Consider the following 26538-nt stretch of genomic DNA (forward strand, 5'->3'; position numbering starts at 1 on the left):
ACCTGAGGAGAGAATTTCCTTTTTAAATGGGAAAAGATACCTTTTCTTCTATCTCCCATTTGACCACAGATTGAGAGATTGCTCAGGTAACAAAAATAAATCATGTGTTCATCCTAATCTTGAATGGTCTCCTGCAGAGGGTGGATTGTCACAGAGAGAGCACCTCCTGTTTTCTGGTGGACGTGAGAATACTTGCTGAGAACAGCTAAACTGCTCAATGTTGGGAAAGGTCTGGGCTTGGGAGAGGCTGAGGAACCATTGGTGGAGGATGACAAGGTGGGGAGAGGTGGAGTAAGTGTGGGGGGTAATGGAGCCTGCCCTGTTTCATTGGGGCTGAGCCCTGAAATGGGTGATGATGGGTAAACTCCCCCTCTAAGCCCTGGGGACAGGGAAATTAGGAACCCCGAACATGCCCAGTGGGGGGTTATGAACTTTTATGATGAAAGACCACACATTCCTTCAAAACCTTCAGTGACGTCTATTTTGCTTCATAACATTTTTAGTACAAATGGTTCATTCTGGGGAACTCAGGGGGTGGGGAGTACTGTGTATTCCTGAAACAGGGTCAGGACACAGTCATTCCACAGGGGCATCTCTATTACCCAGAAAATGTTTGAAAGATGCATATTGTTTAAAATGCTTGTGTATGAAAATAGGTAGCAGAAGGATTAGGTGCTTGTATGTGAAATCCTTTAGTAAATAAGAAACTATTGGCTCAGGCTTCCCTGATGGTCCAGTGGATAAGAATCTACCTGCCAATGCAGAGGACACAGTTTCCATCCTTGGTCTGGGAAGCCCATGGGCCACAACCACTAAGCCCAGGCGCCTAGAGCCTGTGCTCCATAACTAGAGAAGCCACGGCAATGAGAAGCCTGCACACTGCAATCAAGGGTAGCCCCCGCTCACCACAACCAGAGAAAACTCTGCACAGCAACAAAGACCCAGCGCATCCAAAAATGAATAAACAAAAATTATTTTTAAAAAGCAGTAATATTTTTAAAAAAATAAATTATTGGCTCTTGTTGAAACGGTCCTCTAGGATTTCAGAATGGGCTACCTGGTCTTGCTATGGGAACAACATCAACGATGGATCATCTCATCCTTTCAGCCATTCATCCAGAAACCTTCATTGGGTACTTACTGTGTTGCAGGCTTTGTGCTAGACTCTAGAGGGAGAGTGATTAACCAGCCAGAACCAGTCTCTGGATACAGTGTGGATTGGCACAGAGCCTTCTGGACCTAAACCATATCCCCAGAAATGGAAAATCTTAATGAACATTATTTACATTTATGTATGACTGCATCAGAGGGTTTACCCCTGGAACAGATGGAAACCATTCTGAATTGTTCTGAATATGTTTATATTTAAATATGTCTCAGATAATAAAATAGAAAGAATGCTTCTTCTGGTGGGAGAGCAGGAACAAAGCCTTTCCAAAGTGTTGCCCCGGGCTCTGCGGATTTCAGGCAGGGCCTCTCTGGGGTTGCTTCATCATCGTTTCTTTTTTCCTAGCTGCCCGGGACTGCACTTTCTTTGGTAAGACTCTGCCTCTATGCCCTGAGTTGGGAATTCTCCTCTTAGGGGCTGCTTGAGGGGTGCTTCTCTTGAGTTGGAAATTAACCTGGAAAAAAAAAAAAAGAAGCTACAAGAGCACAGAAATCAGTTTTCTATTTCCTAGAACTGAAACTGGGGGAACACCAGTTTGGATCCTGCTTTACCATGGTTCCAGGTCCTGAGGACAAGGAACTGAGGAGACTATCATGGCAACCAGCGTGGGTGGTGTCATACAGGCTTGGCTCACATTTCCCCCAAAATGGCGCATCATAACTGATAATACATAGGGTGTATCTGGATGAACTTAACGTACATTTATTTTATATGTAATAGAAAAAAAATCTACACTCAAGGCATGATTTTTGCCAATACTGCTGTTCAAAACAAGGGTTAAGGTTCATGCTTCCACAGTCACCAGCTGTAAGCGGACTGCATGAGTCACAGGTACTGTGCTCAGGCAAGCCGAAGAATGCCTCAGACCTTCAGAGCTAAACCTTCCAAACCTAATTGTTTGGAAATAGAGACGATACAGATTGTTAGTATGGATTCTTAAAATCTCAGAGTCCTCGTGCAATAAGGCACTGTTTCCAGCAGTACACTGAAACCTTCCTTCTGGCCACGCACACAGAGGTGACAAAGCTTCTGACTGACACGTGTGGGATCTGTGGGCTGTGCAGAAGCCCTAGAGCTCCGGCCCAGGAAGGGAAAGGCGAGGGTGGGGCGCCGCATTCTAACTACACTCCCTGGAGGCATCCTTGGCTCTCAGGCCCTGGGAACAGACTGAGCTGCTAAAGCCAGCAGGGAGTTGGAAAACATGTGACAGACAGACCTCTTCATGGGGTTAGTTCTTGCCCCTTTGGGAAAAAACCCACAGCCAGCTAGTTCTCCCAAAGCCGGAGAAATTAGAGCCAATTGTACTGTATCAGTACTATTTCTTATATATAGTGTCAATATACGGATCAAGGAAAGGAAAGTGGGGGGAGAGAGAGAGAGACAACAAAATGAGGCGAGGACAGAGGAAATAAAAAGCGTGGGACATCTGGACGGCAGCGAGGGAAGCCAGAGGGAAAACACTGGACTCTTGGAGACACTTTAAAGAGTTTTAATTGTAGCACAAAAACCCTCTAGTAAATGATCTTTTTTTCTTTTCTTTCAATCAAGTAGATCTCTGCTTTAGAACGGGAAAGGGACTCAACTGGGATCAGTAAGTGGATTCTTAGTTGTGACTGTACCTGAGAAATGTATCCAAAAGATAAACTTTTCCCCCTCTGAGTTATACGTGATACAATGATGGGTTATATCAATTCATTTAAAGGCTATATGAGAAAGGAGGTAAGATCTTTTGAAGCCTAATTTGTTACTCAAGAGGATTTGTCCTTGTTTGAATTTGCAATTGAATAGACTTACACATAGTGCAAGACTTCTGTAAGCAGCTGCCTAAGTCATTTGATTTTAGGGTAGATGAGGAGCAGGGGGATAACAAGGAAAAAGGGAGAGGGTGCACCAACTGGGAAATCGGGAGCAGGTTATCAGGCTGCCAGGGAAGAGCTACTCTCTGCTTTGCACATTTGCAAGTAGAAGTCATTTATATCCTGCAGAAGAAGGGAGTGGAGGGACTAGGACAGGGGAAAGCGGGAGCTGTCTAGAAATTTCAAAGGAATTTCAAAGTCTTTAAAGAGCTCTTTACTGTGATTCCTGTGTTAAAAAAGAGGTTACACATATATATGGAATTTAGAAAGATGGTAACAATAACCCTGTATATGAGACAGCAAAAGAGACATTGATGTATAGAACAGTCTTTTGGACTCTGTGGGAGAGGGAGAGGGTGGGATGATTTGGGAGAATGGCATTGAAACATGTATAATATCATATATGAAACAAGTCGCCAGTCCAGGTTTGGTGCACGATACTGGATGCTTGGGGCTGGTGCACTGGGACGACCCAGAGGGATGGTACGGGGAGGGAGGGGGGAGGAGGGTTCAGGATGGGGAACACGTGTATACCTGTGGCGGATTCATGTTGATATATGGCAAAACCAATACAATATTGTAAAGTTAAAAAAAATTTTTTAAAAAAAAAGGAAAAAAATATTTTAAAAAGTCTCCCCTACTAAAAAAAAAAAAAGAGGTTATGAACACAGGTGCTGAGCTCAGCACAAGGCCATGTAACAGGCTGGCTGAGAAAGCTGCCCTGAAAGCCCCACAGAGGCTGTACTCCTGGCTCCCACTTACTCACCATGGGGTACTGGACAAGTTACTCCTGTTCTTTGAGCTTCAGCTTCCTCAGCCACAAATGGGTTTATATACAGGGTTGTTATGAAGGTTAAATGAGATGATTCTGGAAAGGTAATGTCTGACACACAGTAGCTATTCAAAGAATAGTACCTATAACTATTTGAAAAGGCAAGATATTTGACTGCATTGAGTTAACAGGGAAAGGGAAGAAAGGTCTGCTAAGTTCTCAGGATGTATAGAGAAGGAATAGGACTGAGTGAGGGGGCCCAAGGGATGACCTGACATGAGGGAAAGGTCCATAGATGCTCATTAACCAGGACGGCCTCATTACTTTTCCTTTGTTTGAGAAACCTGAGGATTAGTCTCCATGATCTTTGAGTTTCTTTGGCTCTGAGATCCCAATCCAAAACGACCAAAGATAAAAAGGCCCAGGCTATAGATCAAAAAAGTTTTTCACTTCTCATCCTGTCTATAAAAGAAAGCCTTTTGCAGAGTTGAATATTGAAAAGCGCCGAGGTGAGTGGAAAGCAACGCTGTCTAGGCACGTGGGCAGCAGAAGAGGGCAGAGAGCCATCTGGTGGTGGTCCTAACTGATGACGGAGAAGACTGTAAGCCTGTGTATCGGGACAAGGTCTCTGGGGTTTGTTGAGAACTTTCTACGTGTAAGTCACTGTACTAAATGTTTTATGTGCACTTTCTCATTTCAACCTCTTGTGAAAGAGGCATTATTATCACCAGTTAACAGAGGAAGAAACTGAGGATGAGAGCAATCAGGTAATTTGTCCAAGGTCTGCAGACAAGTGAGCTGGATTTAGAATCTGGCAGTGCTTTAATCACAATGCTACGTTAAAGAGAAGGAAAAGGAAAAACCAAAAGAAATGGGGAAGGATGAAACACAAGAATGATAGGAGAAAAATTAGCATATGGGAGCACTAATTTTGTTTTTCTTAGGTGGTGAAAGAGGGAAGCTTGGCAGAGGTTAGAACTACACAATTGATTAGTTGTAACTCTGCTTACGTAAGCTTTACAGTGCTCTGTAGAGGTCAGCCTAACTTACCAGCTTGGGTTCCGCAGGACCCACGGTCACACTCACGGTCTCTGGGTCGAACCCAGGTGCTGTGGCAGTGACCGTGTAGGTACCCGGAAGCAGCAGCCGGAAGTAATCGCCATGGGCACCTAAAAGTTACAAGGATATAACTCAGTCCGCTGATGAGAAATCTGCCCCAGATGAGGCTTTGATATGAGAAACAATCTGAGGGGTTTAGCTGACCACAAGCTTAATTTTTTTAAACAGCATGATGAAACTGGTAAAGATCTAAAACAATCATAGGCTGTCATAACATTTTAAGATCATGGGCCTCAGCTCCCAGGAAGTAGAATTTTCACTGTGCTCTGCAGTGAGAGTACTATGTTTAATTTTAGATCCTGCATGCATTTGAAAACAAACTCATGTCCACTGAAGGGTCACTAGGAGAAAGGTTGAAAGATTTATGAATGTTTTTCCTGGTAAAGAGATGACATGAGACCTTTGTTTCAACGTCTGAAAAGTCACTGTGAAGAAACAATGTCTACATAAAGAAATAAGAATGAGGACAGAAGTAAAAATTCGACAAAATATGAGTTACCAAAAAAGGAAAGAACTGCCTTTTGAAATTGTGAGCAGACTGAATGGAATGAGGGGCTCTAGAAAAGCTATACTAGAAAAGCTCTAGAAAAGTTGTGCAGTGCGCAATCTGTATCAGTGGACATGATTCAAACAACCCGATGTCAGTGGTGTTGTATAAGTGTCATTTTTTTTTAAATTGGAGAATAATTGCTTTACAATGTTTTGTAAAGCATTTTACAATGGTTGTCTCTGCCATACATCAACACAAATCAATAATAATTATCTATATATATATATAATATATATATCCCTTCCCACTTGAGCCTTCCTCTCTTGTATGTAATTTTGTATTGAGTGGGAGGGCTGGACTAAATGAACTAAATATCTGATTTTGAGAATCTTATTTCTAATATTTCTTCCATCACCATAAAAAGGGGAAAATAAAACTGAAAAGAAAGCCTGTTTCTCAAGACAGGGATGTAGTATTTTTGCTAATGACTTTATATCTCTTTAGAATAAATTATGTCTGTGCCTTTAAAATTCTTTTTATTGTAACAGCAATGAAGAACTGACATAATAAATGCAATTAAGAATGAGAGATAATAAATAATGAAGAAGTCTCTGCCACCTATAATGTTTATAATTTACTTTAAAATTCCTTAGTAAAAGCAGTGTGTTATAATGCATACATTGTTATACCCTAGGGACTGTCATTTTCTTTAATTAGAGGCTCCAACTAGGAGTGGTTAGCTACCACTGTACCAGAAAGGCCTAATTCCAGATGCAGCTATTACAATGCCTTCCGCTATCTTTATCTTTTAGCAACACTAGATGCTTTGCTAAGTAGCATAATGAACATTAGCAATGAGCTCTTCCAGTAGTGAAATGAGTAATTTATCAATTTAGCATCCTGTGTGTTAGAAGTGGGTTCTTATTGCTGAAATTCATGGAGTTCAACATATGTTGATTGACTAGAATGAGACATTTCCCACCCTTGCATGAATAGGATATAAGAATCTAACAAGCCCTGAAGCTCTTAGGGGTGTCAGAGTGTGGTTCCCTAAACAGTCCTGGGTCCAGTCACTGGACTGGAAGGATCTGGTATCTGATGCTTGACTATGAGTCTACAGAATTCTGCCTTTAGAATGTTGTTGCCTTTGCCTTGAATGAACTGTTCATGGAAGAGGTGTCAGGAGCACCTTAAAGAATGTTAAGTTATCTCCTGAAAATTTAGATTTCATCCAGTTTAAACAGATTGAGCTGTAAGATGCCTTCTTGGTACAGTTACATGGTGAAATGTGGCTGAGTCATGCTGGTATCAAGGTTGGGGAAGGCAGGCAAATCTCACCTGCCCCTAGCCGCTGGGAGTTACCGCTCTACATGAAAAACCAACCAAACAACACCAAACCCCTAAGAGTTGGGCCTGATCAAACTGGGCTGGAGCAGTTCGCAATACCATTGTGCTGTGAGATAGTCTGTACCATTCTAGAAGGTTTCAAGTTGGTTCCAAGAAGACTTGCTCCCACCATCAATCTTGCCCTCAGGGAGCCTACTATGGAATACATCTTACCAACGTTTTCCTAAACAGAGCTGTAGCGAAATGCCTGGCTTGGGGTCAAGACTAAACACCAGTTTTACAGTCCTTTTCTTTTCTATCCCATTTCACATCAGTATGAGAGCTATTAATAACCTCAATTCCAGAAAACACTCCTAACAAAGTATGAGGCAGTGACTCCTGAACGCTGAGAGAGATGTTTACATTTGCATCTTCCTGGCCCTGTCTCTTAATTCCTGTCCTCAATCCTGTTATCCTTTCTTCCTCCAATCCCTCCACCTCCCGTGTCCTTGACATCCCTGCTGGTCTCACTGGCTTACAAACTGGCTTCCTGAGTATGCTGAAGACAGTGAAGCAGTAAAGGCTCCCTTCTCACCTCACAAAGCAGTGGCCACCTACCCGAAGTGACATCATGATTAATCCCACCGACAGAAATGACAGCATCCGCAAGATTATTATAATTCTCATCCCTCACCATTCCCTTGATGCCCTGGTGGACCTGTAGGAAAGTTTATAGTGTATAGTGATGCTCACAAAACATTTGTGCCATGTTTGAGAGTCCTCGAAGCCCTTCCCCATGTGCTACTGCACTTGATATTCACAAAGATTATGGTAACAGATTCTTGATTGGTCTTTCTGTTCTCACCACAATTCCCAGTAATCTCAAAACAGCAGTCAGAGTGATCCTGTTAAAATCTAAGTCAAATCGTGTCACTAATCTCCTTTCCTGGAGAAGGCAATGGCACCCCACTCTAGCACTCTTGCCTGGAAAATCCCATGGATGGAGGAGCCTGGTGGGCCACAGTCCATGGGGTCGCTAAGAGTTGGACACGACTGAGCGACTTCACTTTCACTTTTCACTTTCATGCATTGGAGAAGGAAATGGCAACCCACTCCAGTGTTCTTGCCTGGAGAATCCCAGGGACGGGGGAGCCTCGTGGGCTGCTGTCTATGGGGTCGCACAGAGTCGGACACGACTGAAGCGACTTAGCAGCAGCAGCAATCTCCTTTCTACCTCTATGAATTTGAGTACTCTTCATACCTCATATAAATAAAATTGCTGTTTTTTTGTCACTTGCTTATTTCACCTAGCATAATGTCCTCTAGGTTCATCCACATTGTAGCACATGGCAGAATTTCCTTCTCTCTTAAGGCTATATGTCCACTGTGTGTCTATACCACATTTTGTTTGTCCCTTTATCCACCAGTGGACACTGGGTTGCTCTCACCTTTTGGCTACTGTGAACAATACTGCTCTGAATACAGGTGTACAAATAACTCTTTGAGATCCTGCTTTTAGTTCTTCAGGATGTACACCCTGAATTGGTTTTGCAGGATCATATGGCGGCTCTGTTTTTAATTTTTTTTTCAGGAACCACCACATTGTTTTTTCATAGTGGCTACACCATTTTTACATTCCCACCAACACTGCACCAGTGTTCTAATTTCTTCACAACACTTGCTATTTTCCATCATTGTTTTTAAATTTGTCTTTTTATAGCAGCCATCTTAATGAGTGTGAGGTGGTATTTCACTGTGGCTTTGATTTACATTTCTCCAGTGATTCTGAGCATTTTCATCTGCTTACTGTTGGCCTTGCATTTGCTACTATGACTTCATCAGGGAGCCCCCTTTCCCCTAGATATCTGAACCATTTACTCCCTTACGTCCTGTAAGTCTGTTTAAATGTTACCTTCTCTGTAAGGCCTTCTTCATAGCATTATGCATTTAATGTGTTACAAATTATTTTATTTATTGTCTGTCTCTCCTTACTGGAATATGAGCTGCATGCATGCAGAGATATATATTTGTTTACTCTTAATCCTCAGCACAGAGTACAGTCTCTGACAGATAGCTGTGCTCAACAAAGTGGAATGAATTAATTTCACTGGTAGAAAAGCTGAGATCTAGTGTATTGAGTCAGAGCAAAAGTCAGACCTGAGTCATACAAAATACCTTGCCTACCATCAGAAAACACTTCCCTTTCTGTAACCAGGACACTTAAAATATGGAATTTACCTGTTCCAAGAATTGGATTAGGGCTTCCCTATTACCCAGCCACTCGCGTTGTAATTCCCCTTGCAGCGGAAACTTGTCACAACTAAGTTCCAGCGTGATCTCAAAGCAATTGGTATGGAGATAATTAAAGTCTTGCATTCCTAGGGGAAAGAGAGCAGTGGCAGAGTTGTATAATCAAGTTCCCACTCAACACTCAATTTCTCCACACTCTTCCCCATCACCTGATGTTCTACCTCTTCATCTCCATTATTTTTCTCCTCCATAAGCCCTTTCCCCAGTTTTCAAATTCACATGCCTATCTATCTTTCCAGTTTTCTCCCTTCACAAATGCCCACTGTGTGGTCTCCATTCTCTACTTCTTCCATTTCATGACTTAAATTCACTTCTTGTCTCTCTCATCATACCAAGGTCTGCTTATTACTCATGCCTTCATATCAGACAATTAGTGCTCTCAGGGGATAGATTCTTCTCTTGGACCATGATATTCTTCAGATCTGGGAGGTCGGAGATGAGATGGTTATCTTGCTTTCACATCCTTTCTCCTACCTGAGAACACAGCACCAACTTGAAAATAGTTATCCTAGAAAAACAAACTCCAGAGAAAGCAGAAGGCAGTTATAGTTTTTCTTTATCAAATGCTTGCCTGTTTCTATCCTGTATATTATTCAACTGAATCAATCACTTTTAAATATATTTCTGATTATTAGAATGGTATTTATATCACAAACTTATTGGGATTAAAAATTATTCATCTAATCAACTTTTTACCTGCTCTCTAAGCTGATGAGTGCAACCAGCTTTTATTAAAAGAATGGGGAAAGTTGGAGAACAACTCTAGCTTGTTACATTGATTCTCTCCCTGAATCAGAATTACCTAGAAGGCTGTGACTTCCAGCCAAATACAAACTGCTAGGCCTCAGCCCCAGAGTTTCTGACTCAGTATGTATCCAGTACTTGCTTTTTTTTTTTTTTAACAAGTTCCCAGGTGATGCTGATGATGCTGGTCTAGAAACCTCACTATCATCTTGATATAAACTTCATGATCTTGGAATTACACCCATTTAACCAGTAATGCCGAAGAAGCTGAAGTTGAACGGTTCTATGAAGACCTACAAGACCTTTTAGAACTAGCACCCAAAAAAGATATCCTTTTCATTATAGGGGACTGGAATGCAAAAGTAGGAAGTCAAGAAACACCTGGAGTAGCAGGCAAATTTGGCCTTGGAATATGGAATGAAGCAGGGCAAAGGCTAATAGAGTTTTGCCAAGAGAACTCACTGGTCATAGCAAACACCCTCTTCCAACAACACAAGAGAAGACTCTACACATGCACATCACCAGATGGTCAACACCGAAATCAGATTGATTATATTCTTTGCAGCCAAAGATGGAGAAGCTCTATACAGTCAACAAAAACAAGACTCTACACATGCACATCACCAGATGGTCAACACCAAAATCAGATTGATTATATTCTTTGCAGCCAAAGATGGAGAAGCTCTATACAGTCAACAAAAACAAGACCGGGAGCTGACTGTGGCTCAGATCATGAACTCCTTATTACCAAATTCAGACTGAAATTGAAGAAAGTAGGGAAACCCACTACACCATTCAGGTATGACCTAAATCAAATCCCTTATGATTATACAGTGGAAGTGAGAAATAGATTTAAGGGACTAGATCTGATAGATAGAGTGCCTGATGAACTATGGAATGACGTTTGTGACATTGTACAGGAGACAGGGATCAAGACCATCCCCATGGAAAAGAAATGCAAAAAAGAAAAATGGCTCTCTGGGGAGGCCTTAAAAATAGCTGTGAAAAGAAGAGACGCTAAAGGCAAAAGAGAAAAGGAAAGATATAAGCATCTGAATGCAGAGTTCCAAAGAATAGCAAGGAGAGATAAGAAAGCCTTCCTCAGTGATCAATGCAAAGAAATAGAGGAAAACAACAGAATGAGAAAGACTAGAGATCTCTTCAAGAAAATTAGAGATACCAAGGGAACATTTCATGCAAAGATGGGCTCGATAAAGGACAGAAATGGTATGGACCTAACAGAAGCAGAAGATACTAAGAAGAGGTGGCAAGAATACACAGAAGAACTGTACAAAAAAGATCTTCATGACCCAGATAATCACAATGATGTGATCACTGACCTAGAGCCAGACATCCTGGAATGTGAAGTCAAGTGGGCCTTAGAAAGCATCACTACAAACAAAGCTAGTGGAGGTGATGGAATTCCAGTTGAGCTATTTCAAATCCTGAAAGATGATGCTGTGAAAGTGCTGCACTCAATATGCCAGCAAATTTGGAAAACTCAGCAGTGGCCACAGGACTGGAAAAGGTCAGTTTTCATTCCAATCCCAAAGAAAGGCAATGACAAAGAATGCTCAAACTACCACACAATTGCACTCATCTCACACGCTAGTAAAATAATGCTCAAAATTCTCCAAGCCAGACTTCAACAACACATGAACCATGAACTTCCAGATGTTCAAGCTGGTTTTACAAAAGGCATAGGAACCAGAGATCAAATTGCCAACATCCGCTGGATCATGGAAAAAGCAAGAGAGTTCCAGAAAAACATCTATTTCTGCTTTATTGACTATGCCAAAGCCTTTGACTGTGTGGATCACAATAAACTATGGAAAATTCTGAAAAAGATGGGAATACCAGACCACCTGACCTGCCTCTTGAGAAACCTATATGCAGGTCAGGAAGCAACAGTTAGAACTGGACATGGAACAACAGACTGGTTCCAAATAGGAAAAGGAGTATGTCAAGGCTGTATATCATCACCCTGCTTATTTAACTTATATGCAGAGTACATCATGAGAAACGCTGGGCTGGAAGAAGCACAAGCTGGAATCAAGATTGCTGGGAGAAATATCAGTAACCTCAGATATGCAGATGACACCACCCTTATGGCAGAACATGAAGAAGAACTAAAGAGCCTCTTGGTGAAAGTGAAAGAGGAGAGTGAAAAAGTTGGCTTAAAGCTCAACATTCAGAAAACAAAGATCATGGTATCCGGTCCCATCACTTCATGGGAAATAGATGGAGAAACAGTGGAAACAGTGTCAGACTTTATTTTTTTGAGCTCCAAAATCACTGCAGATGGTGACTGCAGCTATGAAATTAAAAGATGCTTACTCCTTGGAAGGACAGTTATGACCAACCTAGATAGTATTTTGAAAAGCAGAGATATTACTTTGCCAACAAAGGTCTGTCTAGTCAAGGCTACGGTTTTTCCTGTGGTCATGTATGGATGTGAGAGTTGGACTGTGAAGAAAGCTGAGCACTGAAGAATTGATGCTTTTGAAGTGTGGTGTTGGAGAAGACTCTTGAGAGTTCCTTGGACTGCAAGGAGATCCAACCAGTCCATCCTAAAGGAGATCAGTCCTGGGTGTTCATTGGAAGGACTGATGCTGGGAGGGATTGGGGGCAGGAGAAGAAGGAGATGACAGAGGATAAAGATGGCTGGATGGCATCACTGACTCGATAGACGTGACTTTGAGTGAACTCCGGGAGGTGGTGATGGACAGGGAGGCCTGGCGTGCTGTGATTCATGGGGTCGCAAAGAGTTGGACATGACTGAGCGACTGAACTGAAGTGAACTGAATTACTAAATGATTAATGATTTAGTGGAGGCATGGGTTATGCTATCCCAGAAAATGGGAAGGGAAGGGAGGAACAAGTATTTGAAAAAGTATACTTTATATTTTAAATTTGGGAGGGGGTACATGCAGGAGACCTGGGTTCGATCCCTGGGTTGGGAAGATGCCTTGGAGAAGGAAATGGCAATCCACTCCAGTACTATTGCCTGGAAAATCCCATGGACAGAGGAGCCTGGTAGGCTACAGTCCATGGGGTCGCCAAGGGTCGGACACAACTGAGCAACTTCACTTTCACGTTCACGTTCACTTATTGCTTTGGGGCTTCCCAGATGGCGCTAGTGGTTAAGAACCTGCCTGCCAAAGCAGGAGACTTAAGAGACGTGGGTTTAAACCCTGGGTAGGGAAGATCCCCTGGAGAAGGAAATGACAACCCATTCCAGTATTGTTGCCTGGAGAATCCCATGGACAGAGGAGCCTGGTGGGCTATAGTTCATGGGGTCACACAGAGTCGGACACGACTGAATTGACTTAGCACACAGGCACTTATTGCTTTGACCCTGATTCTGGGAAAGACTGAATGCAAAAGGAGAAGGGGGCTTAGGGGATGAGATGGTTAAACAGAATCACCAACACCATGGACATGAATTTGAGCAAACTCCAAGAGATGGTAGAAGACAGAGGAACCTGGCATGCTGCAGTCCGTGGAGTCTCAAAGAGTTGGACATAACTTAGTGACCAAACAACAACTTACTGCTTTCCTAAACAAAGGTCTGTCTAGTCAAGGCTATGGTTTTTCCAGTGGTCATGTATGGATGTGAGAGTTGGACTGTGAAGAAAGCTGAGCACCGAAGAATTGATGCTTTTGAACTATGGTGTTGGTGAAGACTCTTGAGAGTCCCTCGGACTGCAAGGAGATCCAACCAGTCCATCCTAAAGGAGATCAGTCCTGGGTGTTCTTTGGAAGGACTGATGCTGAAGCTGAAACTCCAATACTTTGGCTACCTCATGCGAAGAGTTAACACTCTGATGCTGGGAGGGATTGGGGGCAGGAGGATAAGGGGACGACAGAGGATGAGATGGCTAGAGGGCATCACTGACTTGATGGACAAGAATTTGGGTGAACTCTGGGTGTTGGTGATGGACAGGGAGGCCTGGCGTGCTGCAGTTCATGGGGTCGCAAAGAGTCGGACACGACTGGGTGACTGAACTGAACTAAACTGAATGTAAATCAAAGAAAGTAAAGTTCAGTCTTCTTGCTTTGCGTTCAAGTGAGTTTTTGGCCACAAGAAGTCTGTCATCTTCCTAGTACATGATGACTTGCCAACCTTCCTCCTTCCCAATCCCCATAGGACAAGCCATCAGCTCAGCCCTCACCAGTGAGTTTCTACTACCTGGGCTCTGACAGGTCAGGTGTGAGAGGATGGGAGAAGAGAGCTGCTGCAACATGATTCCTAAGAGAACCTGGTTTCCTGCTTCTGCTCTTACCTATCCTTAGGTTCTTTATCTACTGAAGGTTTGTAAACAGAGGTTACATCTTGACCCTCAGTGATGGGAAAAGCCCAAAGAATAGAGAGAAGAGCCTCTTGCTAGAGGTGTCTGCTATGTTATCAGTGGCCAATGGCCATGGCAAATCCCTGCTGATGGGAGATGGGCAGGCAGGGTACAAAGAGCACATATCAGAGGAATTGTCTGTCTAGCCTGGCATCTCTCTTTGTCTTTGCTATATGAGGCATATCTCATGCCACTTTAGAAAAAGCTTCATATTTATAAAGCAGGCATTTCCAAATGCTCTATGTGCATTATTTTATTTAATACTTACATAAAAATCATAATGCAAGTAGTGTTAAAGTACAAATGAGGAAACTGAAGCACAGAGAAGTTAGGTAATTAGCTTGAAGCCACATAACTAGTGAATGGGCAAGCTGGGTTTCAACCCAATGTAACCTTAGAGACCACACTCTTAACCACTTGACTACATTCCTATGATCTAATCCACCACGTGAACCATCAGTTCTAAAGGACCACACAGTGTTCCAACCTCCATTTTAAAGAATTAGAAGATGATGTTAAATGCCAACTTAAGGCTTCTCATTTTTCAGCTGCTGCTGCTGCTAAGTCGCTTCAGTCGTGTCCGACTCTGTGCAACCCCATAGACGGCAGCCCACCAGGCTCCCCTGTCCCTGGGATTCTCCAGGCAAGAATACTGGAGTCGGTTGCCATTTCCTTCTCCAATGCGTGAAAGTGAAAGTGAAAGTGAAGTCCCTCAGTCATGTCCTACTCTTAGCAACTCCATGGACTGCAGCCTACCAGGCTCCTCAGTCCATGGGATTTTCCAGGCAAGAGTACTGGAGTGGGTTGCCATGTCCTTCTCCAATCTCTACTTGAATGCAAAATAGCATTCCTGTCATATCTCTGACAGGATGCAAAAATCAATTGACAATTTAAAAGGAGAAATGAGTCCCAGTCTACTTCAGCTTACAGCACTCTTGTGCCCAGCATTCTTCTTACCCTTGCTGAGGGAATACCAGGAAGCCCCATTGGTGATGCCGTCTGGGAAGTAATCCCCACAGTTCCAACCTTGGTGCATCCATCCATGTGCATAGGAGTAAATCTTCGCCAGCTACAGGTAAAGTGGGTGAAAAATGATCTTGAATGTCCCCAACTCACATGGCAATGCTCATACTCAGAAGCAGGGTGAGGTTAAGAACCCCACTAGGTAGAAACAATTGATTATTTCCTTTTGTGAAAGAAAATACCAGGAGAAATGGAGAGATGGTATGTGTGTGTGTGTGTGTGTGTGTGTGTGGAATGGACTAGAGTTAGGAGATCTATCTCCCACTGTTCCCACTATATTGGGCCTAAATTTCTTCAAGTGCAAAATGAGGGGTGGCATTCAATCATGTATGAGCTCTCTTCCAAGTGTGCCTCAGTTTCCACCTGAGTTTTGCAAGAGAGAGTCAAGAAGCAAGTAAGACAGGTCTTCATCACAAAAGGAATTATGTATTGGGAGTGAGAGATGTGTGTTAAAGGGACAGGGATATGTTCAAAATCTCTATCATTTTCTTTCATTACTATTTTATAACAATGGACAAAAAGAGATTACTAGAGAAGAAAATATAATAATATATTTGCTTTGCAAAGCAACAACTGGTGTTATTCTCTATGTAATTCATTAACTGTTGAATTCATGTTATCATTATAGGAGAATTCCCTGGAGTCCAGTGGTTAGGACTTGGTGCTTTCAATGTGGGGACCTGGTTCAATCCTCAGCCAGGGAACTCAGATCCCACAAGTCATGAGACTCAGCCAAGAAAAAAAAAAAAAGAAACTGAAATACTAAATAATGTTATTATTTTATTGAAAGAAAGTGAAAGTGAAGTCGCTCAGTTGATCCGACTCTTTGCAACCCCGTGGACTGTAACCCACCAGGCTTCTCCATCCATGGAATTTTCCAGGCATGAGTACTGGAGTGGGTTGCCATTTCCTTCTCCAGGGGATCTTCCCAACCCAGGGATTGAACCCGGGTCTCCCGCATTGCAGGCAGATGCTTTACCATCTGAGCCACCAGGGAATTCCAATTATTTTATTAATTATATATTATTAAGAATATTAACTATAAAATAGCTAATCTGTTCATTTTATTCTATTGCTGTTTTTGAGCTATTATATAAGCCTTTTTCCTATGCATGGTATATTTTACATTTATACAGCCATATTACTATAAAACTGTAAACTAGAGCTCCTGAAATTCATATTTAATGCTCCAGCTTACCACCAGCACTATCAGGCTTTCAGTATATTTCTTCCTTATCACTAACAAGTATTTTTTAACATTGTGGTAACTGTACTATAAAGCTCTCGTATTTATTTACTTTTTCATAAATGTATGGTTTATCACTCAAAACAAAATGTAATATACTAGATTGTAAGCTCCTAATGAGCAGGAGGTATTTTCAATCATTTTCTGTTGACTCATTCCTAATAGGGTCCTGTGTTAACTGATTTGACCTCTGTCACTCTCCTGAGCCCCACTTTCCTCTGCCTGGACAGATGGCCATTCTGCATACCTTCTGGAAAAGCTTGTCATCAGGCGTGGGGGTATTGGCAGTGCGGCGGAAACCTCGGACCCGGTGCTCAAGGGACTTGTCGTATGGATAATTGGCCACCACTGCCCCTCCGTGGAGATTGGCTGAAAGGACAAAGTTGAAGGATCGGATCCACTGTATCACAGCCTGGGTCTCGGGTTCCACCTGAGGAGAGATGAGAGCTTGGTGGTGAAGCTACAACTAAAGCCAGATGGCTGTTCACATGAGTTTTGTCAGGAAGTGGCCTGAAAGGACGGCATGTCTGACAGGAAGTGGCCTGACAGGATGGAATGTCTTACAGGAAGTGGCCTGAGAGGATGGCATGCCTGAATAAAGCAAAGAGAGTTCTACCAGATATAAGAAGTGCAGACGGGGAAATTTTGATCTTTTGCTTGACAGTGTAACAAATTAGATGAATGGAACACTTTCAAAATGAAATCTCATGTGGAATCCCACTATTCAAAATAGCTAAAAAGAGGTCATGTAAGGCAGTGAAACTATTGTGCATGATGCAAAATGGTAGCTAAATGTCATGGTACGTTTGTGAAAACCCATAGAGGATACAACATGAAGAGTGAACCCTAATGGAAGCTATGGACTTTGGGTAATGATGACAAGTCAATGTAGGTTCATCATTGCAATAAATGTACCACTCTGGTGGGAGATGTTGATAATGGGAAGCAGGGAATATGTGGTAACATTCTATATTTTCCATTCAATTTTGCTGTGAACCTAAAATTCCTTAAAAAAAAAATAAAGTCTCTTAAATAAAAAAGGGGGAGAAAGGGAGAAAAAGAGCAATTTGAAGAGGAGTAACACAGGGTTTCTGAGCTCAAAATTCCAGTTTGGCCTCTCTTGTGTAACAAAGAAAGGGTTCTTCAACTTACCCACTTTTCCAGTAGCTTCTGGAGCTGCATAAATTTGGAGTTTAATAAATATATCTGAAAATTACAGGTTTACAACAATGATTTTCAACCTCTTCCTACTCCCAACACATCTTCTGTAATGTAGAATGTTCTCCTGTCAGTTCAGTGCAGTTCATTTGCTCAGTCATGTCCGACTCTTTGCGATCCCATGGACTGCAGCATGCCAGGCCACCCTGTTCATCACCAACTCCCAGAGTTTACTCAAACTCATGCCCATTGAGTTGGTGATGCCATCCAGCCATCTCATCCTCTGTGGTCCCCTTCTCCTCCCACCCTCAATCTTTCCCAGCATCAGGGTCTTATCAAATGAGTCAGCTCTTCACATTAGGTGGCCAAAGTATTGGAGTTTCAGCTTCAACATCAGACCTTCTAATGAACACTCAGGACTGATCTCCTTTAGGATGGACTGGTTGGATCTCCTTGCAGTTCAAGGGACTCTCAAGAGTCTTCTCCAGCACCACAGTTTGAAAGTATCAATTCTTTGGTGCTCAGCTTTCTTTAGAGTACAACTCTTACATCCATACATGACTACTGGAAAAACCATAGCTTTGGCTAGATGGACCTTTGTTGACAAAGTAATGTCTCTGCTTTTGAATATGCTGTCTAGGTTCATCATAACTTTTCTTCCAAGGAGTAAGCATCTTTTAATTTCATGGCTGTACTCACCATCTGCAGTGATTTTGGAGCCAAAAAAAATAAAGTCTGCCACTGTTTCCATTGTTTCCCCATCTATTAGCCATGAAGTGATGATCTTTGTTTTCTGAATGCTGAGCTTTAAGCCAACTTTTTCACTCTCCTCTTTCACTTTCACCAAGAGGCTCTTTAGTTCTTCTTCATGTTCTGCCATAAGGGTGGTGTCATCTGCATATCTGAGGTTATTGATATTTCTTCCAGCAATCTTGATTCCAGCTTGTGCTTCTTCCAGCCCAGCGTTTCTCATGATGTACTCTGCATATAAGTTAAATAAGCAGGATGACATTATACAGCCTTGACGTACTCCTTTTCCTATTTGGAACCAGTCTGTTGTTCCAAGTCCAGGTCTAACTGTTGCTTCCTGACCTCCATACAGATTTCTCAAGAGGCAGGTCAGCTGGTCCGGTATTCCCATCTCTTTCAGAATTTTCCACAGTTTATTGTGATCCACACAGTCAAAGGCTTTGGCATAGTCAATAAAGCAGAAATAGATGTTTTTCTGGAACTCTCTTGCTTTTTCCATGATCCAGCGGATGTTGGCAATTTGATCTCTGGTTCCTATGCCTTTTGTAAAACCAGCTTGAACATCTGGAAGTTCATGGTTCATGTGTTGTTGAAGTCTGGCTTGGAGAATTTTGAGCATTACTTTACTAGCATGTGAGATGAGTGCAATTGTGTGGTAGTTTGAGCATTCTTTGTCATTGCCTTTCTTTGGGATTGGAATGAAAACTGACCTTTTCCAGTCCTGTGGCCACTGCTGAGTTTTCCAAATTTGCTGGCATATTGAGTGCAGCACTTTCACAGCATGATCCTTCAGGATTTGAAATAGCTCAACTGGAATTCCATCATCTCCACTAGCTTTGTTCGTAGTGATGCTTCTTAAGGCCCACTTGACTTCACATTCCAGGATGTCTGGCTCTAGGTGAGTGATCACATCATCGTGATTATCTGGGTCATGAAGATCTTTTTTGTACAGTTCTTCTGTGTATTCTTGCCACCTCTTCTTAGTATCTTCTGCTTCTGTTAGGTCCACACCATTTCTGTCCTTTATCGAGCCCATCTTTGCACGAAATGTTCACTTGGTATCTCTAGTTTTCTTGAAGAGATCCCTAGTCTTTCCCGTTCTATTGTTTTCCTCTATTTCTTTGCATTGATCACTGAGGAAGGCTTTCTTATCTCTCCTTGCTACTCTTTGAAACTCTGCATTCAAATGGGTATATCTTTCCTTTTCTCTTTTGCCTTTAGCGTCTCTTCTTTTCACAGCTATTTTTAAGGGCTCCTCAGACAGCCATTTTGCTTTTTTGCATTTCTTTTTCTTGGGGATGGTCTTGATCCCTGTCTCCTGTACAGTGTCATGAACCTTCATTTGTAGTCATCGGGCACTCTGACTATCAGATCTAGTCCCTTAAATCTATTTCTCACTTCCACTGCATAATCATTAGGGATTTGATTTAGGTCATACCTGAATGGTGTAGTGGGTTTCCCTACTTTCTTCAATTTCAGTCTGAATTTGGTAATAAGGAGTTCATGATCTGAGCCACAGTCAGCTCCCAGTCTTGTTTTTGCTGACTGTATAGAGCTTCTCCATCTTTGGCTGCAAAGAATATAATCAATCTGATTTTGGTGTTGACCATCTGGTGATGTCCATGTGTAGAGTCTTTTCTTGTGTTGTTGGAAGAGGGTGTTTGCTATGACCCAGTGCATTCTCTTGGCAAAACTCTAATAGCCTTTGCCCTGCTTCATTCTGTACTCCAAGGGCAAATTTGCCTGTTACTCAAGGTATTTCTTGACTTCCCACGTTTGCATTCCAGTCCCCTATAATGAAAAGGACATCTTTTTGGGGTGTTAGTTCTAGAAGGTCTTGTAGGTCTTCATAGGACTGTTCAACTTCAGCTTCTTCAGCATTACTGGTCGGGGCATAGACTTGGATTACTGTGATATTGAATGGTTTGCCTTGGAAATGAACAGAGATCATTCTGTCATTTTTGAGATTGCATCCAAGTACTGCATTTCGGACTCTCTTGTTGACTACGATGGCTACTCCATTTCTTCTAAGGGATTCTTGCCCACAGTAGTAGATATAATGGTCATCTGAGTTAAAGTCACCCATTCCAATCCACTTTAGTTCGCTGATTGTGGTCATATCCAAATTTCATGAATTAGATATACTGTAATATTGGCCTGCTGCTACTGCTAAGTCACTGCAGTCGTGTCCGACTCTGTGTGACCCTATAGATGGCAGCCCACTAGGCTCCCCTGTCCCTGGGATTCTCCAGGCAAGAACACTGGAGTGGGTTGCCATTTCCTTCTCCAATGCATGAAAGTGAAAAGTGAAAGTGAAGTCCCTCAGTTGTGTCCGACTCTTAGCGACCCCATGGACTGCAGCCTACCAGGCTCCTCCGTCCATGGGATTTTCCAGGCAAGAGTACTGGAGTGGGGTGCCATTGCCTACTCCAGTAATATGGGCCAGTCTTGTCTAATTAATGACAGTCCATGCTTTCTACTAAAAATTATATTGCTAGTGAGTGACAGTATTCTAAAGAAAGCCTTGAATCTACTGGACTGGTAGTGTAAGTAAATAATTTATAGTCTTCACAGTTTTTCCTCCCCTCCAGATGGATGTGCTTAGAAGTTATGTGGTGTTAATGACTCCTCCTGGATCAAGGGTCCCTTGTGAAGGTTCTGATCTTTTTTATTCCCAAGGAGACCAAATGAATAATGTTGAGCCCCACTCAGAGTGAATATAATCCCAGAGGAACCAGTCCAACTCTGTGACCAGGCCTTAGGTGCTTTAAAGCAGTCCTTTCTCCATGTCCTAAGCCTCCATGCATCAGAAGGAGGCTAGCCTCTCATGTTCCTGGCCCTTTAGGCTGTCCCATCAAGAGTGAGAGACTTCTCATTTTTTTCCTTCTAAGCTGCAGTCAGAGGAGCCAGTGGAGTTTAATTATTACTGGCTCAGTTACCTTAATTCATGTAGACAATTTTAATAAATCCAAGCATCCTTCTGACTGAGTATGACAAGTACAAAGTTATTTTTGATTTATTATTTACTTGAGCCAAGAGCATAGCTGCTATCCAAAGTCTAAGCATGTCAGCATGACTTCTGCTTCAATTCCAATGGGAAAAAATTGGTAATATTCATCTAGCAATTCCCAATATAAAGCCTTATATCTGTTTTATTTTTCTCTCCCCAGTCTCTAAGCTCAGATATTCACAAAGAGAATGTTTAAACTAAGCCATACAGTGTCAGAAACAGGGTGGTGATGATACTCCGAGGATGACAACAGTCATTCTCAGGAGCAGGCCAACCATTAGGATGGAACCATTTCTAATACGAAGAGGTGAGAGACCTGGGAGTATCAAATGTGATCTTTGGTTGAAAAAAGGAAATGAGAGTATGGTAAAGTAGTCAATGGCATACAGAAAGAGAAGAAGAAAAGCTTCTTTTCTAAGGGTGAGACTCCCTGAACCTCTTTCTATTGCTAATTATTGATAAGCAACAGTTCATCACACGCAAGAGAGATTCCTCTCTAGAATCCTACAGTCCTCTGTCAACAGGATAGTGCCGTACAAAGAATGTTGGATGAGGAGTCAGGAGACCTAGGTTTTAGTCTTGAATCTATCAGTTGCTTATCTGTGTGAGTTTATTTTTTTCTGTAAGTGATATCTATAAAATGGGGATAGATAACACTGCCTGATGCATTTACCATAGTTTTTGATGATATGCTGGCTGAGAAAGAGTTCTTTAAGATTGTAAAGTGCAGTGCAACAGTACGATACCAGTTCTACCTCCTTCACCACTAACATCAAACATCTTGTGCTCAGTGAAGGGCTCTATGCTCAGGGAGGCAAGAAATACAAAGAGGCATACGATATGGTCAGCACTGCTCTGGATAGATTAGCACAGAACTGGGTTGTTGCTTCATTCTTGTTTGTTTAGTTGATGTGAAAATAGAGAGAAGAAATCCCAGATGCTGATTTATCTGCTTCTGCATGCAAATTTCATCTCATACCTGACTTTTCCAGTTGTCTGGAAGGGGCAAGTGGTGGTTGGGGCCTCCGTTCTTCTCATTGTAGTAGATGTAGGTATTGAGATCGGGGAAGTTGCGGTTCAGGTCCACCCCATTTGCATTGTTCCTGCCAACCAGATACCCAGAGATGTCCCGTTCCTAGTAGGAAAAGGAAGAAATGAAAGATGAAGGTTTAGGTCTCACACTGAATGCTCTATTGGAAGAACACTGTACAGTTTTTTTTTTCTTTTTACTCATTAGCTCAATCTATGAAATAATGTAACATTTTATTCTTTAACTTATCTAAAGTCCCAGTGGCACGATTCAAGTTTCCTTGTTGACCATGTGCTCGAGGTAGAGATCCCAGGAGAAGCTCGAACAAAAGAAGGGTGTTTCAGGATAATGGGAACCCATATATTTTTTTAAATGTTTGTCTATTTAATCAGAATGATAAAGGTATACGTGTAAAGAAAATATAATTTTTTCAGTTGCATATGTATATTTTCAGATTATTTTCCATTATAGCTTATTATAAGATACTGACCATAACTGCCTGTTCTATTCAGTAAATCCTCATTGCTTATCTATTTTATGCATTATGTTTGTATCTATTAATCCCATGCTCCTAATTTATCCCTCCACCCTCCCTTTCCCCTTTGGTAACTATGTTTGTTTTCTCTGAGTCTGTTTCTATTTTGTATATAGATTCACTTGTATTATTTTTTAGATTCCACATATATAATAATATAATAAGTGATATAACTTATCACTTGTAATATTTGTCTTTCTCTGACTTACTCCACTTAATATGGTAATTTCTAGGCCAATCCATGTTGTTGCAAATGACAGTACTTCATTCTTTTTATGGCTGAAGTAGTATTCCATTGGATATTTATACCACATCTTCTTAAACTAATCATCTGTTGATGGGCACTTTGGCTGTTTCTATGTCTTGGCTATTGTAAATATTGCTGCTATGAAAACTGGGGTGCATGTATCTTTTCAAATTAGAGCTTTCATCTTTTCCAGATATATGCCCAGGAGTGGGATTATTGGATCATAAAGTAGCTCTGTTTTTAGGTTTTTAAGGAACTTCTATACTATTTTCCTGGAGAAGGCAATGGCACCCCACTCCAGTACTCTTGCCTGGAGAATCCCAGGGACGGGGGAGCCTGGTGGGCTGCAGTCTATGGGGTCGCACAGAGTCGGACACGACTGAAGCGACTTAGCAGCAGCAGCATACTGTTTTCCATAGTGGCTGCACCAATTTACATTCTCATCAATCGTGAAGGAGGGTAGGAACTCCTATTTTTTATTTCTGCATTTATTTTTTGGCTGTGCTAGGTCTTCGTTGCTGTGAGGGCTTTTCTCTAGTTGCAGAGGCCAGGGGCTACCCTTCGTTGCAGTGTGCTGGCTTCTCATTGCGGTGGCTTCTCTTGCTGTGGAGCACGGGCTCTAGGCCACACAGGTTTCAGTAGTGGCAGCACTTAGGCTCAGTAGTTGCAGCTCCCAGGCTCTAGAGCACAGGCTTAACAGTTGTGGCACACAGGCTCAGTTGCTCTGCAGCATGTGGGATCTGCCCGGACCAGGGATCAAACCCATTTCTTCCCAGACCTGTGTCTTCTGCACTGGCAGGCAGATTCTTTACCAATGAGTCACCAGGGAAGCACCTCTTATTTTTAAAAGGTTTCATGAGATATAGTTTATATGCCACAACATTCACCCAATTTAAGTGTATAACTTGATGAATTTTAGTATGCTTACAAAATTGTGCAATCATTACCACAATTTTGGAATATTTCTATCACCCTGAAAAGAAACCTCATGCCCATTTAGAATGACTATTTGGTTTTACTCCAGTTGTTGGTAATCACTTTCAATATCTATGGATTTGCCTTTGCCAGACATTTCAATAAGTGGGATCATATATTATATGATTGGCTTCTTTCACTAGGAAAAATGTTTTTGAGGTTCTTCCATTTCGTAGCATGTATCAGTACTTCATTCCCTTTTATTTCTGAATAATTCCATTATATGGATTTATCACATTTTGTTTACCCATTCACCAGTTAATAGACTATAGTTGTTTCCTGGGTCTGCTGTAACAAATGACCACAATCTAGATGGGTTATAAAATGAGAAATGTATTCTTCCACAGTTCTAGAGGTTAGATGTCTGAAATCAAGATGTTAGTAGGGTTATGCTCTCTAAAGTCTGTAGAGGAAGATACTTCTTTGTCTTTTCTAGCTTCTGGTGGTTGCTGGCAGTCCTTGGCATTCCTTGGTTTGTAGATACTTCAGTTCAATTTCCACTTCCATCTTCATATGGCCTTCTCTCCCGTATATCTGTGTCTCTGAATGCAAATTGCTTTCTTCTTATAAGGACACCAGTTATATTTGACTTAGGTCCCCTAATCCAGTATGATTTCACTTTAGCTTGATGACATATGCAAAGACCCTATCTCCAAATAAGGTCATGCTCATAGGTGCCAGGTAGACATGAATTGGTGTTGGGGGGATACTATTAAACCCAGTACATGGGCATTTGGTTTGTTTCCACTTTTTGGCTATTGTGGATAATGCTTCCATGAAAATTTATGTACAAGTCTGAGCATGGACATATGTTTTCATTTCTTGTACCTAGTACTAGAATTTCTGTATCATAAAGTAAATTCATATTTAACTTTTTCAGAAATTGCTAAACTGTTTTCCAAAGTGGAAACTATCCTCCCCCTTTATTTATTTATTTTACTTAGGATCCTTGATTATCTTTCTTCTGAGCAATGTCAGCTTCCTGGACCCCTTAATCTCTCTGCCCACACTTCACATTTCATCATTTATTTGGTCATATATTCATTCTTTCAGTCATCCATTTAATCAATCCACATCTATTTAAGTTTATCTATATTAAAGCCCTCTGCAACACTCTAGGGAAAGAGACAATGTGACATTACACTAGCTTTCCAGGAATTCATGGTATATATGGAGAAATAGATATTAATATAAATAATAAAATATATAAAGTGGTAGAACAGAGATAAGTTCACAGGCTCTTGCAAAACTGAAATTCTATTTGATGTTCTGTTTGGCATTGGAGAAGGGGAATAGTGTCCACTGGAGCCCTTTGGGACTGAGAGGGGAGAGCCTAAATTGGCGGCCATTCCTGGAAATAGGGTAAATGAATGAACACTAGGAGGCTGAAAACTCACAGATGTACTACTACTCTTGATTCCTCTAAGAACTCTATATTGTTCTCAGATTTATCTATTCTTCATGGCATCATGCTCATATTTTACTCTTAGGTCTTACTGAAAACATTTTTTTGACATTCTCTTAAGTTTTCTACAGCAATTCTGTTCTAGTGGAAAATATTTATATGATTTTTCTATGTGGAGTTTGATTTTTCACTTCTATAAGATCTATGAAATACTGATTTTTATTATGCTTCCAGATATTTCCATTGCTTCTCATTCATATCAACATAACTCATAACTGTTTATGTTAATAGTTATTCTAACTTACCTATCAGTTGACTTACTACTCACATGTGTCATTAGTTAGGCTGACAGTCAAGACTTCCCTTAACATAAAGTTCCCACTCACAGGGTTCGCTTATTAGCTTTCTACTACTACTATAAAAAATTACCACAACCCTAGGGCTTAAACTTGCACACACTTATGATCTTATAGTTTAGGAGGTCAGCAGACTGAAACGGGTCTCACAAGACCAAAATCAAGATATTAGCAGGGTTGTGTTCTTTCTGAAGTCTCTAATCCCTTAGAACATATTCAAATCTCTATTTGACTGTGATCGCCTGCCTCTATCTTCCACATTTAAAGAACCTGCACAATTGGTTACACTGCTGCTGCAGCTGCTAAGTTGCTTCAGTCGTGTCCGACTCTGTGCGACCCCATAGACGGAAGCCCACCAGGCTCCTCCGTCCCTGGGATTCTCCAGGCAAGAACACCAGAGTGGATTGCCATTTCCTTCTCCAATGCATGAAAGTGAAAAGTGAAAGTGAAGTCGCTCAGTCGTGCCCAACTGTAGCGACCCCATGGACCGCAGCCCACCAGGCTCCTCTATCCATGGGATTTTCCAGACAAGAGTACTGGAGTGGATTGCCATTGCCTTTTCTGTTGGTTACTCTGGGCCCATCCAAAAAATCCAGGATACTTTAAGGTGAGATGATTAACAACTTTTATTCCCTTTGCCATGTAATATAACACATTCACAGGTTC

General features: G+C 41.7%; 1 protein-coding gene across 7 annotated transcripts in view; it reads right to left on the bottom strand.

The window, feature by feature from the left end:
* Nucleotides 1–1340: 1340 nt before the first annotated feature.
* CPN1 (carboxypeptidase N subunit 1) overlaps nucleotides 1341–26538 on the bottom strand; it is a 47428-nt gene continuing 22230 nt past the window's right edge. For 6 of the 7 annotated variants that reach the window (XM_044935005.2, XM_044934999.2, XM_044935003.2 and 3 more), the window contains 7 exons: nucleotides 22304–22459; nucleotides 16654–16836; nucleotides 15095–15206; nucleotides 8970–9109; nucleotides 7350–7449; nucleotides 4847–4965; nucleotides 1341–1622 (listed from right to left, as the gene is read on the bottom strand). In XM_044935005.2, the coding sequence (XP_044790940.1) occupies nucleotides 1464–1622; nucleotides 4847–4965; nucleotides 7350–7449; nucleotides 8970–9109; nucleotides 15095–15206; nucleotides 16654–16836; nucleotides 22304–22459 (969 nt within the window). In that variant the 3' untranslated portion in view covers nucleotides 1341–1463. The remainder of the gene's footprint in view (nucleotides 1623–4846; nucleotides 4966–7349; nucleotides 7450–8969; nucleotides 9110–15094; nucleotides 15207–16653; nucleotides 16837–22303; nucleotides 22460–26538) is intronic. The other variant, XM_044935002.2, reaches the window with a different exon arrangement.

Source organism: Bubalus bubalis, chromosome 23 (genome assembly GCF_019923935.1).
Source record: "Bubalus bubalis isolate 160015118507 breed Murrah chromosome 23, NDDB_SH_1, whole genome shotgun sequence".
NCBI lineage: Eukaryota > Metazoa > Chordata > Mammalia > Artiodactyla > Bovidae > Bubalus > Bubalus bubalis.